The sequence below is a fragment of the Cnephaeus nilssonii genome (assembly GCF_951640355.1).
Source record: "Cnephaeus nilssonii genome assembly, chromosome: 22".
NCBI lineage: Eukaryota > Metazoa > Chordata > Mammalia > Chiroptera > Vespertilionidae > Cnephaeus > Cnephaeus nilssonii.
The window spans coordinates 23,110,761-23,125,803 of record NC_137093.1 but is presented as its reverse complement, the minus strand read 5'-3'; the positions used below and the strand labels follow the sequence as shown (position 1 = coordinate 23,125,803).

At 53.5% G+C, this 15,043-nt stretch overlaps 1 protein-coding gene across 1 annotated transcript in view; it reads right to left on the bottom strand.

Annotated features, from left to right (window-relative positions):
• Nucleotides 1-11,210, bottom strand: part of MYO18B (myosin XVIIIB) — a 170,507-nt gene extending 159,297 nt beyond the window's left edge. The window contains exons 1-6 of the mRNA XM_079762228.1: nt 11,139-11,210; nt 9,211-9,369; nt 3,137-4,465; nt 2,561-2,627; nt 1,622-1,734; nt 147-323 (exon numbers count right to left, since the gene is read on the bottom strand). Of these exons, the coding sequence (XP_079618354.1) occupies nt 147-323; nt 1,622-1,734; nt 2,561-2,627; nt 3,137-4,465; nt 9,211-9,369; nt 11,139-11,177 (1,884 nt within the window). The 5' untranslated portion in view covers nt 11,178-11,210. The remainder of the gene's footprint in view (nt 1-146; nt 324-1,621; nt 1,735-2,560; nt 2,628-3,136; nt 4,466-9,210; nt 9,370-11,138) is intronic.
• Between the last annotated feature and the right edge of the window lie 3,833 nt (nt 11,211-15,043).

Sequence of the window (15,043 nt, the reverse complement as noted above, 5' to 3'; positions counted from 1 at the left end):
TGATGCCCCATATCTCATGTCTGGCAAGATGCTGCTCACAGCCAGGTTCGCAGGGGACTTTGGCTGCTCTGTTCTCCCCTAAGATGCAGAGGGACCCCCACCCCACCCCTCCTGTCCCCTGCCCCCCTTGCCCTGGTCCCCCTCACCTTGCCTGCAGAGGGTGCCGACGGCCCCCGGGGCTGGAGGACGATCAGGTCCGGCCCGGTGGAGGTGTGTGGCAGCTGAGCCCGGTAGCGGTGCAGGAGCGTGTTCAGGACACTCGATTCATTGACACTGACCAGGGAGGCCAGGTCCTCGGCCTGGTCCAGCTCAGGGGGGTTGGCCTGTGAACCATCACAGAGTGTCCTGTGGCTTCCTGGGTCCCCACACCACCACCATACCCCTTCACACACAGCCCTGCTGGCCCTGTGCCGGGAGAGCCGTGGGCCAAAGACAGGACAGAACGCAAGGACTCTGGAGAGAGTCGCAAACCCTACAAGTGAAACAGGGGCTCCCTTCTCCTTTGCCCTTGGTGAGGCCTGAGAGCCACCCCTCTGTTCACACCCGTCCCTCCTTCCTGTACCGTGAGGGGAGATGCTCAGAACAGAGACGCAAGACTCCGGGTGTCTTCTGCATCTCAAACACCGTAAAAAGCGGTGGTGTCCCGAGTCAGGCAGTGTCCCCTGAGCTCTCCGGTCCCGAGTCTCGCGGGGAGCATTACGTGTGCTGTGACACTCAGCACGCGGGCCAATGGCCGCACAGCCCGTTTCTCTGACAGTCCCTCGTGCTCTGGTCCCTTGGAGACATTCCCCGGCCCTTCTAGAAGCCAAGGATGCCTGCAGCTTCTCCTGGGGCATCCATCCTAAAAGGCTCCCTACCATTCCTTCCAGCTCCGAGGAGTTTTCTGGGCCTAAGGCTCTGGGGTTGGGGCCAACCCTGAGCTCCCCGATGGGTCAATCTTCCTTCTGAGAACACTGGCCCTCTGCAAACTCCCAACACTATTGGGACTGGAGGGTCAGGGGTGGGCAGAGGAGTGCAGAGAGGAATGAAGATGGTCAAGACCCACATGGGGCTCCTGGCGGGAACTCTTCCTTAATTAGTAGGCTTTGAAGGGTAGAAAAGGCTCAGGACCTATTTTTCTATCATTATTCTCTGATTTCCCCTCAAACAGATTGATGGCACACTGAAAAATTATGCAAAACAACTAAAAAAGCAAAAACCAAAAGAACGATTAATACCCAAAATATATGCCATTATATCCTATGCTATGGTTCGTGGCAGGCAGCACATTGGGCTCTGAGTCCCCTGGCAGCCAAGGTGAAAAAGGAAACATGTTTTGTAGCATGATTTGCGATGCCCATAAAAATAAAAGCAATTGCGTTCTTGGGTCAAGCAGAACTCTCAGTCCTAAGACCTAAGGAACATGTCTCTTAATGTGTCTTCATAAAAGGGGACACCATGGGACAGAGTAATGACGCCCTAACAATATATCTCCAGCAGAGCAACAAGTTCAATGGCTGTCTTCCCTATAATCCCTCCAGGGCATCAAGCCAAAGTAGTATCTGCAGTCAGGTACACGGAAATCTCTAGCAAGATGAGGCGGGACAGTGTGGAGCAGGCAGGGAGGGGGGCGGGGACTCACCCGATGAACACGATCCTCGTCCACCTCGGTGACGGTTTTGTCAGCGTCAATGCAAAGTCGCACCCGTCCTGCCGGCAGGTCGGCTGTTCCCTCATCTGGCTTAAGCACCGTTGCTGGTGGACAGCCCAGGGGAGAGGAGAGAGGGGAGGGGAGGGGAGGGGAGGAGAGACGGGCTCTGAGCTGCTGAGCCAGGCCAGGGAGCTGCAGAGGGGGCCTGGCACAGGTCAGAAAGGGACAGCCTCCTCTCCCCTTGGGGTCAATTCACATGGAGGGTCCTGAATGGCGAGCCTAAGCCCTTTAAGGACAGAGGCTGGGTCCAACTCACCCTGGGCTGCTACCAGCTGGCACCGTGCCAGACACAGAGTAGGAACCCAGATGGCTGGGTGCACAACCCATCTCTTACCTAGATCCGGATGGCAGATAATGGCATACAGGCTGCCATTCCCCTTCTAGTACCCAAGACAGACATTACTAATCAATCACTCGTCCCAGCAACATCTGACTGAGACTCAGAATTGCTTCTCCATAGAGTATGGTCACAATTAATGGACAAAAGTGGGCTTATGGGATGAAAGCTATTTGCCCACCTGCACTCGACTCCAGATTCCTTGAGGAACACTGCAGGAACCAAACCAGGCTTGTGGGTGACATTAATGGATTAAATAACTAGTTACCAAGGCTCCAATGTCTTTGAAAACAGTACGCAATGGACCAGCTGCCACAGTAAAATGACACTTAACTATTCCCACCCCAATGAGCGGCATATCCCCTTCCAGGTCTCAGGGGCTCCTTACTGCTCACCTTGCTCCCCAGACCATGCTCAGGACCTGCAAACATGATTACCAGCAGCAGGGGGCGCAAGAGGAACAGACTTAGATCACCGCCACCACCCCTCACCCCCTAATTACCAAGAGTAAATGTGCTAAAACCCCTAATTACCAAGAGTAAATCCATCCTTCTGAACCAGCCAGACTTTCTCTGCCTCGTACCATCTGTCCTCCGGAGCCTGAGAGCAAAGGTCACAACAATTAAACCAGGAGGATACTGCCTCTCCCCACCCCAATGTGAGGGGCGAGCCCCTTCCATGAGAGTTCCTGGGACCACCTCAGTCAGAACCTAAGGAGTGGGAGGGGTGCTTATTTCCATGCAGATGCCTTAGCTCCACCCCTGGCCTTTTGAATGAAAGCTCCAGAAGGGCCTAGGGCCCTGCATTTCCAGCAACCAGCTCTTATACAGCCTGTCTGAGAACTGCCATGTGGCATTGTAAGCTCAGCCACGAGGGGCATCTCACATTCGTGGGCCCTCCCTCACCTGTGGGACAGGTGCAGTGGGCGCCTCAAGACCCTTCCTCGACAAGGAGGAAGTGCTGGTCCCTTCCTCTGAGCTGGCCACCCCTCTCCAATTCCCTGTCCATCTCCTGCCCCACCCTCTTCACCTCCGGGGGCAAGCCTTTCCCATCCCCCCTTCTCTGGAAGGTCCGCCTACTGCTCCCCACTCCGGGCTGCGGCCCCTCACCTGGTCCAAGTCTCCACTCTGGCTTCCTTCACTCCCCTCCTGCAGGGCTGGTCCCTCTTGGATCTCCTGCCTCTGAGGCCTCTCTGCGTGGCTCTCCAGAGCAGGTGGTCTGGGTGCTTCCAGCTCCGTCTCCAGGGCCCCGGCCCTGGCGTTCACACTTCTGCAGGGCCCCTCTGCTTCCTGCCCTCTGCTGTCTGGCCGGCTCTCCTTCCCGGCTGCACCCACCTCCTTGGGGGCTTCACAGCCCTGTGTCTTAGTCCCAGACTCACTGTGAGGCCCACGTGCTTCCTCCATCCCTCTAGGAGCCTCCTCCACCTTCCCCTGCACTTTGTGGCTCTCCTTCCCGGCTGCACCCACCTCCTTGGGGGCTTCACAGCCCTTCTGTGTCTTAGCCCCAGCCTCCCCTGCCTCCCCAGACTCACTGTGAGGCCCACGTGCTTCCTCTATCCCTCTGGGATCCTCCCCTACCTTCCCCTGCACTTTGTCCACCTTCTCCGCCTTGACCTGCGATTCGCCCGTCTTCTCCGCCTTACCCAGGAGGGCACCTTCTTTGTCCTTCCTCTGGGGACCATCCCACCTGCTCCTCCTGCCCAGGGAACCTCCCCACTTTTTCACCTGGGTTTGAGCCCCGGCCAACTTCCCTTCGCCCCCTGCATCCTTGGAGAGATTCCCCTTTGCCATCTTGTGTGTGGAGTCCGCTCCCCCCTTCTCCACTGTCCCTGGTCGCCCCCCCTCACCTGGCCCCTCTTTGCCCTGGGGCTCACCCCCTTTCAGCCCTTTGGTCTGGGGGGCCTCACCCCCTTCCCCCGCTGTGCCTTGATCTTTCTCGCCTTTTGTCATTGGCACAGTTCCTGGGTCCCTGGGACCCCCAGTCTGAGTCTTCTCGGCCTTCGGGGCTGCGTCCTCAGTGCTGGCCTGGGGACCACGAGGAGTTGGTGGGGCCTTCCCCTCCTTTCCCCCTCCAGGGTCTGTGGCTGGGGATGGAGTCTTGCAGGCGGGGGCGTCACGGGGCTGGGTCCTCTGCTCTGGCTTGGCCGAGTCCGGGTCCAGCTTGGCCACCATCAGCAGCACATCGCCCCTCCTCACGCCCCTCTTCAAGGGCAGAGGTTTTTTGGCTGGAGCCCCAGTGGGGCCCGATTCCTGGGCCTTCTCGCCGTGGATGGTGGTCCTCTGCATGGGCTCCGTGGGGCCGGGCCCCTGGCTCTGCTGGCCCGGAATGTCTGCGTTCTGGGGAGAGCTGGCCTGGTTGTCCTGGGAAATCTTTTGGCCTCCAGAATTGGTGCCGCTGTTGGACTTGCTGTTGGGTTGGCTAGTGGAAATTTCTGGAGTCTAGGAGAGAGACCACAACCATCCTTAGCTGCTTGCTTACCTGACAGCTTTGTCCTTGGCTCATTCACTCACTCATTCGGTCACTGATTTGTTCGCCCAGCCACTCATTCATCCAAAGGCCCTCAAGCGCCTACGACACCTGATGGGCACTGTGCTGGGCAATGAGCCAAACCCCCGCACCATGGATGTTGGCCCAGCGTCTGGAGGCCAAGTGACAGAGTGAAAGGACAGTGGACTTTGGAATTCAACAGACTCAACTCCAAATTCAACTCCTAACTCGCTAGCTGTGTAGCCTTAGGTAAATTACTTCCCCTCTCTGAGCCTGTTTCCTAATGAGGACCATAATGGCCTACCTAGCGGATGGGCATGAGGATCCACGATCATATACAGAAACGGGGCCCAGCACATAGTAAGTCCTCAGTAACAGTAGCTGCCACTGCTGCCGTTGTTACTGTTGTTGGCACTGTTAGTATTTTTGTTTGATTTGTTTTGGCCTTGTTTCCTGCTGGGACAGGGCAAGGACGGGGGGCCTGTCACCAGAGGACCTGTTCTAGTTTTGGCTCACACACTCTCCAGCTGGGTGACCGTGAACATCATCGTCCATCCTCTCTGGGCTTCGGTCTTCCCTCAGGGCAGGTAGACACCACCTGCCCACTGGGATATTTTGCAGGACGAGATGCGGAAAAGCACTTTGGAAAACGCAGGGAACGGAACAAACTGAGCTGCTGCTACTTCGGCTGCCCTGGTCCTCGCGCCCCAACCCCCATACCAGGTGAGGGCCCTGGTTTCTGGCCCTGAGGTCCTCCGCTCTCGCCTGATGTGGACATTTGGGCAACGTCACATCTATGGGGTCTCCGCTGCCTGCTCCTCTGCTGAGCCCTTTTACTGCCTAGTGATGTCAGCCCTCCCGAGCCCTCCTTCCTCAAACAGGCTGGCTGTGACCTAACCTGCTCACCGGGCCAGCTTTGCCTCTCATGGGTAGCTCCAGCCTGGTGCCTGGCATCCCCACCTGCCCTCGTCTGGGTTTTTCCATCATGGACCGTGCCAATGCCAGCCTGCCAAAGCCAGCCAGCACATCTGAGCCTGGGCATATAGGGTTCTCACTCTCCTCCTGCAACTGAACCAGCCCCAGGGTCGTGCTGATTCCGCCCTGCAAAGCTTCACATCTGCGTCTCCTGTCCCGAATCCAGGTCTGTTTCCAGAGCCCCTGAAGTGGTATCCCTTCAACGTGCTGCCAGTCATTTCAAACCCAATCGAAAGGTCTTGGCAGCTGCCACAGCCCACCCGAAAATCACTCACCACCGCCACCTTCCATTTACAGTCCTCAACCGGGAGCCCTCGCCTCCGTTCTGGTTCTTTTGTCCCTGTTTATCCCCATGCTTCGGCCACACCAGACACTTCCCTGCTCCCCTGCTTTTGTTCATGTTGAGCTTGCTGCCCGGAATGCCCTTTCCCCTCCTCACTCACCCGTGTGCTTCTCATCTTTCTATACCCAGCTCAAATGCCACTGCCTCTGCAAATCTTCCCTGGAGACCTCAATCAGAAATGGTCTCACACATCCATGAGGTCCCAGAGCCCTGGGCTAGCTCACCACCTGCAGCACCGACCACACTGTGCATCCCATTCCCGCTCCGACTGTGTGTCTTTCCTGTTTCAGATGGCGGATGCCTCCAGAACACAGTCTCTACCTGCATCATTGTAAAAATGACAATAATATTGATAATAACAGCTGTCCTATGTAGATCCCTTGGAATGAGCCCTATACCTACTCAATCTCCTACTCAACCCTCCTAAGAACACAGTGAAGGAGGTTCTGAACATCTCCACATGCTACAGACAAGGAAGCAAACACGAAGACGCTAGGTGGCCCAAAAGACAAAGCAAACTATAAAGCCATGCCGGCCTCTCTGAGTCTAAAGCCAGTGCCTATAACTTCTGCATATTAATGGCCTTGTCTTTCTAGGGCTCACTGGAATCTTCTAAGATATTTTTTAAATACTGATGCTTTGGCCCCACTCCCAGAGAGTCTGATGGATTTGGTCTGGGTTGTGGTCCCCCCGGGTGGTTCCAATGTGCAACCGGGACTAAGAATCCCCACTCTAGTGCCCAGGCCAAGTGGCTCAGCCTGACCTTCTGAAACCAGAAGGGAACCGCCTTGGAAAGGGGATTGGTTGCACTTGGCAAATATCACCACTGTCTACACCAGTTTGAAAAAATGAGTCAGTGCCTTATTTTTAACCAAACCACCACAGCGGAGACTAACATGGGAGGGGCCAAGATCACCAATCCCATCCTCCCACTGCCACCCCACCCTAAAGGCTGAGAGTTTATGGGGCAGAGGACGAAAGATCAGACTGGTTATTTTTCTTTCATAAACACCAAAGCCTTAGCCCTCTGCAGCTTTCTTAAACTCACACACACCCATTTTACAGAGGAGCAAACTGAGGCCAAGAAGGGACAGGGATGTGGCCTGAACCACACAGAGTGGCGAGGCCAGAACTGAAACCCAGTTCTCCTGACATTTGATAAGGGTCTCTCTCTACCCCAGTGTTGTTCTGGACTCTTGCTGTCCCTCACTAGCCCTAGGAAAACCAAGTTCCCTCCCTGAGCCTTGTTTTCCAGCCCTACAAAATGGTGATGGATTCTAATCGCTCCTTGCAAGGATTATGTGAGGGCCAAATGAAACGGCTGTGCTGGGATGAGGAGTGTCCCAGAGTGATTTACTGATTGGGACAAGAAAACGGAGTTGGCAGGAACAGCCACAACCTGCTGCCTCGCAGAAGCCTGTCCTGAGGCTGCCCTGCTCCAGGCCCTGGAGCATCTTGGCCCATGGTCCAGCCACCTGTTGTGGTCTGAGGCCTGTCCATCCTGCATCTTGGCTCTGAGTCTCCATCCAGGCCCAGCGGTGACAGTGTGTCCCCAGCCTCTGCTCAGCTCTGCTCCTTTACTTGTGCACAGTGACGCCAGCAAGGCCTGCAGCCTCATGGAGCCCTTTCCTCCCAGGCCTCTGTGACCCACACCAGCCACCTCACTCCCCAAACTGGCCCTCCCCGAGGCAGATCACCAGAGCAGAGAACACACAGACTCACACCCTTACTCTGCCTCAGTCTAACCTCATGACCTTGAGGAAGTCTCTTGACCTCTCTGAGCCTCAGTCTCCACCTCTGATAAGTGGGTATCATCCCATCTACCCCCAATGCCACACAGGGTTTCAAATAAGCCCATGAGCAGCACAGTGGACATTGTCTAGTCATAAACGGCACACAGTAACATTTCATCATGGCCTAACAACAGCCTACGGGGGTCGGCTTTAGCTCCCGCTCATGCCTGGGTCGGGCAGGGGTGGGGACAGAGCCTGTCCTCCCTGTCATCCTCCCCGGCAAAGACTTGGCAGGAGTGTTTCAGCAGCTGCTGCTGTTCAGCTGCCGGAGGACTTCTCGGATGCAGCCAAGTCACTGTCATTGGACAGGTGCAGTCACGTGGCGGCCGGCCGAGCAAACAACAGCTGAAGGGGAGTGGGAGGCAGAACCAGGATGGCCCCTGGGCTCAAGCCACCACTAGCTTCTGAGGCTACTAGATTTCTCAGCCTAAATATTGCAGCATCCACCTCACTTCAAGGGGCCACTGGAGTCCATGAGGAGATGCCCTTTTTGCCTAACACAGATGGACTATTTCCAGAGCTACTCTACTTGAGCTGGGTTTTGAAGGATGCATAGGAGTTCAATAGCTCAAGCTGAAAAAAAAACAACATTGCTCCAGATACAGTGTGCTCTAAGCCTACCTCCCTGGTGTCTAGCCCCATTATCCTGTTCAGGTTCCCGGGCCAAGGAGCTGGGGAAAAGGAGGAAGACAGCAGTGGCCACCCTCGGGAATAAATTTGCAAGTCCCTAAAGCGGGAGTGCATCTTGGCCAACTATTGCTTCAATCCAGCTGTGCTATTCAGAATAATTAAGGATTTTTAATAGACATCAACCAATCAGAAGGGAAGCCAGCTAGAACAGGGTACTGAAGGCCCTACCTGTGCCAAACATTAACCCTTTAATTACTGGATTGTGGCCATTCCAAGGAACTAAGGAAAGGAGCCTAGATAAGCATAGCAGCTGGAGAGTGCTTGGGGGACTCGGGGCCCTGGTTGCAAAGAAGCCTGGGAGGGGGCCGAGGAGGACATACATGATATGGAAGGGTTTCAGAATTTTAACTATCAATACAGCTATAATCCGTGAGTAGCAAATGAATATCTTTCCTGCCTAAATTAAACTGAGCTAACCATACATCCTTAGCTAATTTCCAGGTTTCTCTTTCTGCAAAAGTGAGACAAAATGATGCCCACAATCATCATCAACTAATATCATTCATTCATGAAGCAAACCTGCGCTGAGCACTCCCTATGGGCCAAGTACTATGAGAGCTGCTCAAGATACAAGGTTAAATGAGAGAGTTGCTGCTCTTAAGGAATTCCTAGTCAAATCAGTCATACGGTCAAGTAATTACTATGCCGGCCACAACTGAGACAGGCACGGAGGGTGCCGTGGGAATCGGAGGAAGGCAGGCAATGGGAGAGCTTTCCAGAGATGAACTCTCTAAGCCGGGTTTTGAAGGATGCAAAGGAGTTCAACAGACCAAACTAAACACAGGAACGAGTGGGGATAGTAAGAGCCAAGGCGAGATGGCAAGGGACTCAGGAGGTGCACAGGACAGGAAGGTGGGTGACAGACACCTGGCCCCCCTCCTGCAGGGCCACCTACCTCTCGCTCTGGAGAGGCGAGCACCGCCTGTTTCTTCCGTCTTGCTTCCTTGGACTCTTTCTCAGTCTCCCGGACCAGCTGCTTGATGAAGCCGCCGGGGATGACGGAGAAGAGGGGAGGGGGCGAGGATGGCGGAGGACTCTTCTCCTCCTCCCGAATCTGTTTTGCAGAAGAAAGGGAAGAGCTCAGTGAGCGAACCAACAGGGGCAAGTCGCCCTCTCAATACTTTGCAAAGAAGCCTGGGAGGGGGCCGAGGAGGACATACGTGACCAAGCCCATATATGAGAAGCCACGGCAAAGCAGGTGAGGCTCAGTGGGGCTCTGGGAGCCCTCCCACTCCCCCCAGGAAAATGGAATGCATGTGCAGCAGAGGTTACTTCAGCCTGGATCCAGTGTCCTCATAATATGAATCTGGATCGTCAAGGCCACTGGCCCCCTTCCTGGGTGTGGGACAGACCCATGTCTAAAAGGACCTGGCCAAAAGGAGCTTTTCCAGTTTCCTGAAGGGGCTGGATCACAGGGAACCGACTAGTCTGTACTTAATAGATTAATCAATTAATTAATCACATAACCACTTACTGTGTGCCAGGGACAAGTCAAAGTCGAGAAGGGCCTACAGCCATGATTTATAGAAGGGTCCAACCCCATGACTAGAGCCCACTCTGCTGACCCAGTGCTATGGCTTCTTAATGGTCCTTAAACAAGGACCTGGGCAGCCAGGGCCCCCCAGCACAGGGCCATAAAGCTGGCAGGGTGGACACCAGCATTTTACCACAGAAACATGGCCCAGGCCAGTGCTGACTGGCGTTGGGGTGCAGCTAGGACGGCTTCCTTGGCCACAGCGACCTTGAACCTGAGGCATGCCTGGGACTGGCTATGGCCCCCTGCGTTGTGCCTTTAACCTATAATACTGTGACAGCTCATGAGGAGAAAAAAAAAAATCTCCCTAGTCTGCCCTAGTGAGACTCCAGATTCTCACAGTGATAAGCACTGTGGATTTCTGAAGTCAGTGCTTTCTATGGAAGAGCTACACACTGGTTTAAAATAAGCTGCTTATCAAGGCCCTGTGTGAGTGGCTGGCAAGGACTCACAGCCAGGCTGATAGACAGGGACTCCAAAGAAGATAAGGCCAGGAGACAACACGGAGGCCACAGGGCAAGGCAGGTCACTGCACACCTCTGCCCAGCTAGAGAGCAGCAGGGCCACGTGAGGCCGGGCTCACGTTTACACCACGCCTCTCCCTCTCCCTGCCTGAGACCCACGTGAGTGATTCCTAAGGCAATTCAGCTGGTGCAAACTGCTTCTGTCAGGACTGTTCCCAGTGGTGGAGGCAGCAGCCAGGAGGCACCAGGAAAGGAGCTTCTCGCCCACCCCACCCTTCGGCCTCCGATTCATCAAGTCCCAAGCGTGAGGGTGGGATGAGGGGCGGAGGACGTAACGGGCATCGAAGAAAGAGGCGAAAGAGGAAAGAGGAATAACTGGGGAGAAGGGCCCCTTTCCAGTTTCCCATGGTGCCAAGAGGCAGGGACCACAGACACCTGTCCCCCTGGCGTAAGCCTGGCAGCCAACAGCTCTGCCCCTTCCCCACTGCCCACACTCTTCCTCCCACACCAACCCCCGTGCTCATCAAAACGGCCATGAGGATGGGAATGGGACAGCTGGTCTACCCTCGCTCCCTCACTGCCAACGGAGGAACAGGAAAGACGAGGCAGTCATGGGTGGCGTCAAGGGCATGGTCACTAAAGACCAGCTGGGTTGGACAGTCCCAGGCTAACCAAGCTGCCGGGGAGAAGATGGCAATGGTGGGGCTGGACAGGGAGGCAATGGATGTCAGACCCTCTGCCCGAGGTGGGAGGGGGCAGCCTGGGCCACCCATGCTGTGTGTGGCAGGTCCTGCAGCTGCAGCCCGAGCCCCGAGCGTTACTTTCCTTCTGTTCCCACAGGGCGAGGCGAGATGAGATGGCCATGCTGAGACAGTGCCAGGGCCAACTGATGAGATGAGATGAGATGAGATGAGATGAGATGAGATGAGATGAGATGAGATGCAGCTCTGACGGCCAGCACAGAATGAGGCTACAGACACTGAACACAGCACATGAGATGGATGGACACAAGACTGAGACAAGGAGACACAATGGGGGAGAGAAGAGAGAGACAGGTTAGCTCAGAGACACTGTCCCACTCCAACTGATGCCAAGAACCAAGTCCACAGAGCCAGGCACAACCCAGTCATGTACACCTGGGAGGGGTATGGTCAGATGGAGGCTGCTGGCTATGTGGACAGTGCCCTGAAATCCTTTTTCTCTTGACTCCACACTGTAACCTTTTATTGAACTATAGCACATAATCAGAAAAGTACATAATCATAAGTGTATATGCTCAGCAGCTCTCGCATAAAGAACCTACCTCTATAACCAACACCCTGATCGAATATTATTTTAGATTTTTAAAATAAAAACATTTTATTTTAAACTATAAATTAAATTTAAAATAATTTCAATTAAAATATTAAAAATAGCCCTGGATGGTTTGGCTCAGTGGATAGAGCGTTGGCCTGTGGACTGAGGAGTCCTGGGTTCGATTCTGGTCAGGGGCGTATGCCCAGGTTGCGGGCTCCATCCCCAGTATGTGTGTGCAGGAGGCAGCCGATCAATGATTCTCTCTCATCATTCATGTTTCTATCTCTCTCTCCCTCTCCCTTCCTCTCTGAAATAAATAAAAATATATTTAAAAAATAATAATAAAAAAATAAAATATTAAAAATAAAAGTTAAATATCATTTAAAATAGGATTAATAATTATTTTAATTTAAATTGTTAAAAAATAAATTTTAATCAAATAAAATTTAAGACATTATTTTATTTAAGAAGTTCAAGAACAGGCAAATCTAATCTATGGTGATGGAGGTCAGAAGGGCTATTAACTTTGGGCTGGGAGGGGGCACAAGGGAGTGATGGGGTGATGGAAATGTCCTACAGCTTGATCTGGGTGATGGCTACAGAAGTATATCATCTGTAAATATTCATCTACCTGTACAATTAGGATTGAATATTTAACTGTATGTAAATCATGTATCAATTCAAGAAATAAAAAGACCATGACCAGCCCCCCTGATCCTCCCTCATGCCCCCTTCTAGTTACCATTCTCCCCAGGGCAACCACCATCCTGACTTCGAATGCCATAAAACAGCGCTTTTTCCTTTTGTGAGGAGCAGTGGGCTCCACCGTGTGGCCATGCAAATTAGGAAAGGGCAGGAAACGAAGGCAATTAATTGACCCAGCAGGTTGGGGAGACAATTTAGCTTATTTAGCATCATATTGAGAGTTTAATCAACTGTTCGTAACGTTGGACCTAAAAAGCCCTCTTCTGAAAACAGGTTGGAGGAAGTAATCCAAAACCAGAAAATTTCATCACTATGTTGATTGTAGTGCAAAAAGCAAAAAAAAAAAAAAAAAAGAAAGAAAGAAAAGAAAAGACACAACCAAGTGTCCAATAACTAGAGAATGTCACATAAATTAAAGTGCATCTAACTTGAAGGAATGTTATAAATTGGTTGAAAGGGTATTTAGGAAACATTTTTAAACAGTTATATTGAGGTATAATTTCTATGCCAATCATCAAGTATACAACTTGATGATTTTTTATAAATTTAGTTTTAAAAATAAATCTACAGATTTTTACAACCATTCCCGCAATCCAATTACCTCCCCCCAAAAAAACAAAAAAACCCAAAAACCTTCATGCCCATTCCTACCCTCAGCCCCAAGCAACCACTCATCTACTTTCTACCGCTATCCTTTGCCTTTTCTGGACATTGAATATAAATGGAATCAGAAAGTGCACCTGGCTTCTTTCAGTTTGCATATTTGTGAGGTTCACCCACATTGTTCAGTGCTCCATGCCTTTCTGTCAGCTAAATAGCGTTCCATCGTATAAACGGGCCACATCTCCGGTTATCCATTCACCAGTTGATGGACATCTTGGTTTGTTTCCAATTTGGGGCCGTTATGAATAATGCTGCTATGAACAGTCATGGAAACCTTAGTGTGCCCCGCTGTTGCCATTCCTCTTGGGCAGATTCCTAGGAGTGGCATGGCTGGGTCGTACGCTGACCTTATGTTTGACCTTTTGGAAAACGGGCAAACGGGTGTCCAAAGCGGCTGCACCATTTCCCGTCCAGCCCGCAGTGCACGAGGAGGCTCCCGGGAAGCACGTGCAGTTAACGCGGGAGGGGGCTCGTGGTGGCTTTTAAAGTGAGGAAAAGTACAGCGCGATGTTGCACACACGAAAACTAAGCAAATTGGCCAATAAACAACACGGCACATAGAAAATGAGGGCTGGGAGGAAATACACCACGATCTGGGCATGAGTCCCTTTCTTCTCCCTTCCAGCTCGGAGGGCACTGTCCCTCACTTGACCCCCCACCCCAGGCCCCTCCTGCAAGGTGCCAACGCATCCCCTGCTGTCAGAGCCACCATCATCCAAGGGTTTTTCGAAAGCTTGTTGGCCTGTGAGTTACCGCTCTCAGTGACTTAGGCATAAAATGACGCCTCGGGCAGAGTTCAAGGGGAGCGCTCCTCTCGGCAGCGGCACATCCCGGAAGCTGGTGAGCCACACGGTGCCTGCGCCTAAAGCCAGTTCTCATCTCGCGAGACCTCCTCGCGCGAGCATCTCTTTCCAGCTCTGCAAGGGGCTGTGCCACGTTAGTAGCTTACAATCAGCCCGGGGAGTGTCTACGCCGCTGAAATTGGCAAATACTACTAATCAGGGTTTTTATTCGAGGAGCTGGCCGTTCAGTATTTACCAGGACGCCACTGGCTGAGACCCCGGCACTCCTCCCAGGCCTGGCGTGCAGGGAATCTCAAGACCCAAAGATCCAAGAAGGGACATTTCAGCTCTGAGGAAGTCACATGCCCATGCGGAGACCCTGGAAACATTTCCAAGTGCAAACAGCCAAGGCTCTGGCTTAAGGAAAAGCCCCCGCAGTGTGGGCTGTCCATCTAGCAAAGGCAGAGGAGGCAGATACCGCAGAAAGCCAGACCTCCGGGGAGAGGGCTGCGGGAAGACTTTCAGCCCCTCCCCACTCATCCCCTTGGGAGACACTGGGGATGCCCCTGGGTGACACACAGCCAGAATCCACTCCGCTACACGCCTGGGGAGCAGAGCCCAGGTTATGAATAGGCCTGGTGCGAGGAGGCTGCCCTGGCCACCGCCCGCCCCCCTTCCCATCTAGCCCAGCCAGGCCTGGTCAGTGGCTGCTTCCCAAGAATCACCCTCAGCTTCAAGGCTCCAGGGGGAATCCTGGCTGTCAGTCTGGGCTGTCCTCGGGGGCTGCTGGCCGTGCCCGGAGGACACGGATGGCAATGAGAGGGAGCTGAGTGTGGGTCCTTCACTCCCCCAGGCCTGCCCCTCAGAGGCTCCAGGCCAGCCCCACTGACCCGGGGCCAGGAGCCAATCCTGCTGTCAAGCCTTAATTTAAGCAAGGGTTCTTACCACCACATTCCCTTCCAGGCCTGAAACTCACACCTGCCTCCTCCTCAGCAGCTGTTTTAAGCCCATGAGGAGGCCCCAGATGCTCAGAATTCGTGGCAGAAAGTCTCAAGTCGCCCCTACAGGGTGAGGGAAGCTGGTGAAAGGACAGGCAGCCCCAAAGCCTGCGATGGTTTGGAGCAGTTTTCCATGCACACATGCTAGATATGAGTGGCCCCATGAGGCCCTCAAGGCTTCCCCTGACCCCCCACAATGTGCAGTACTGACACGGCAGCCTGTGACGTCTCTTGTCTCATAGAACAGATTGTCAAGTCTTTTAGTGGCCTCCAGGGCCCTCATGAC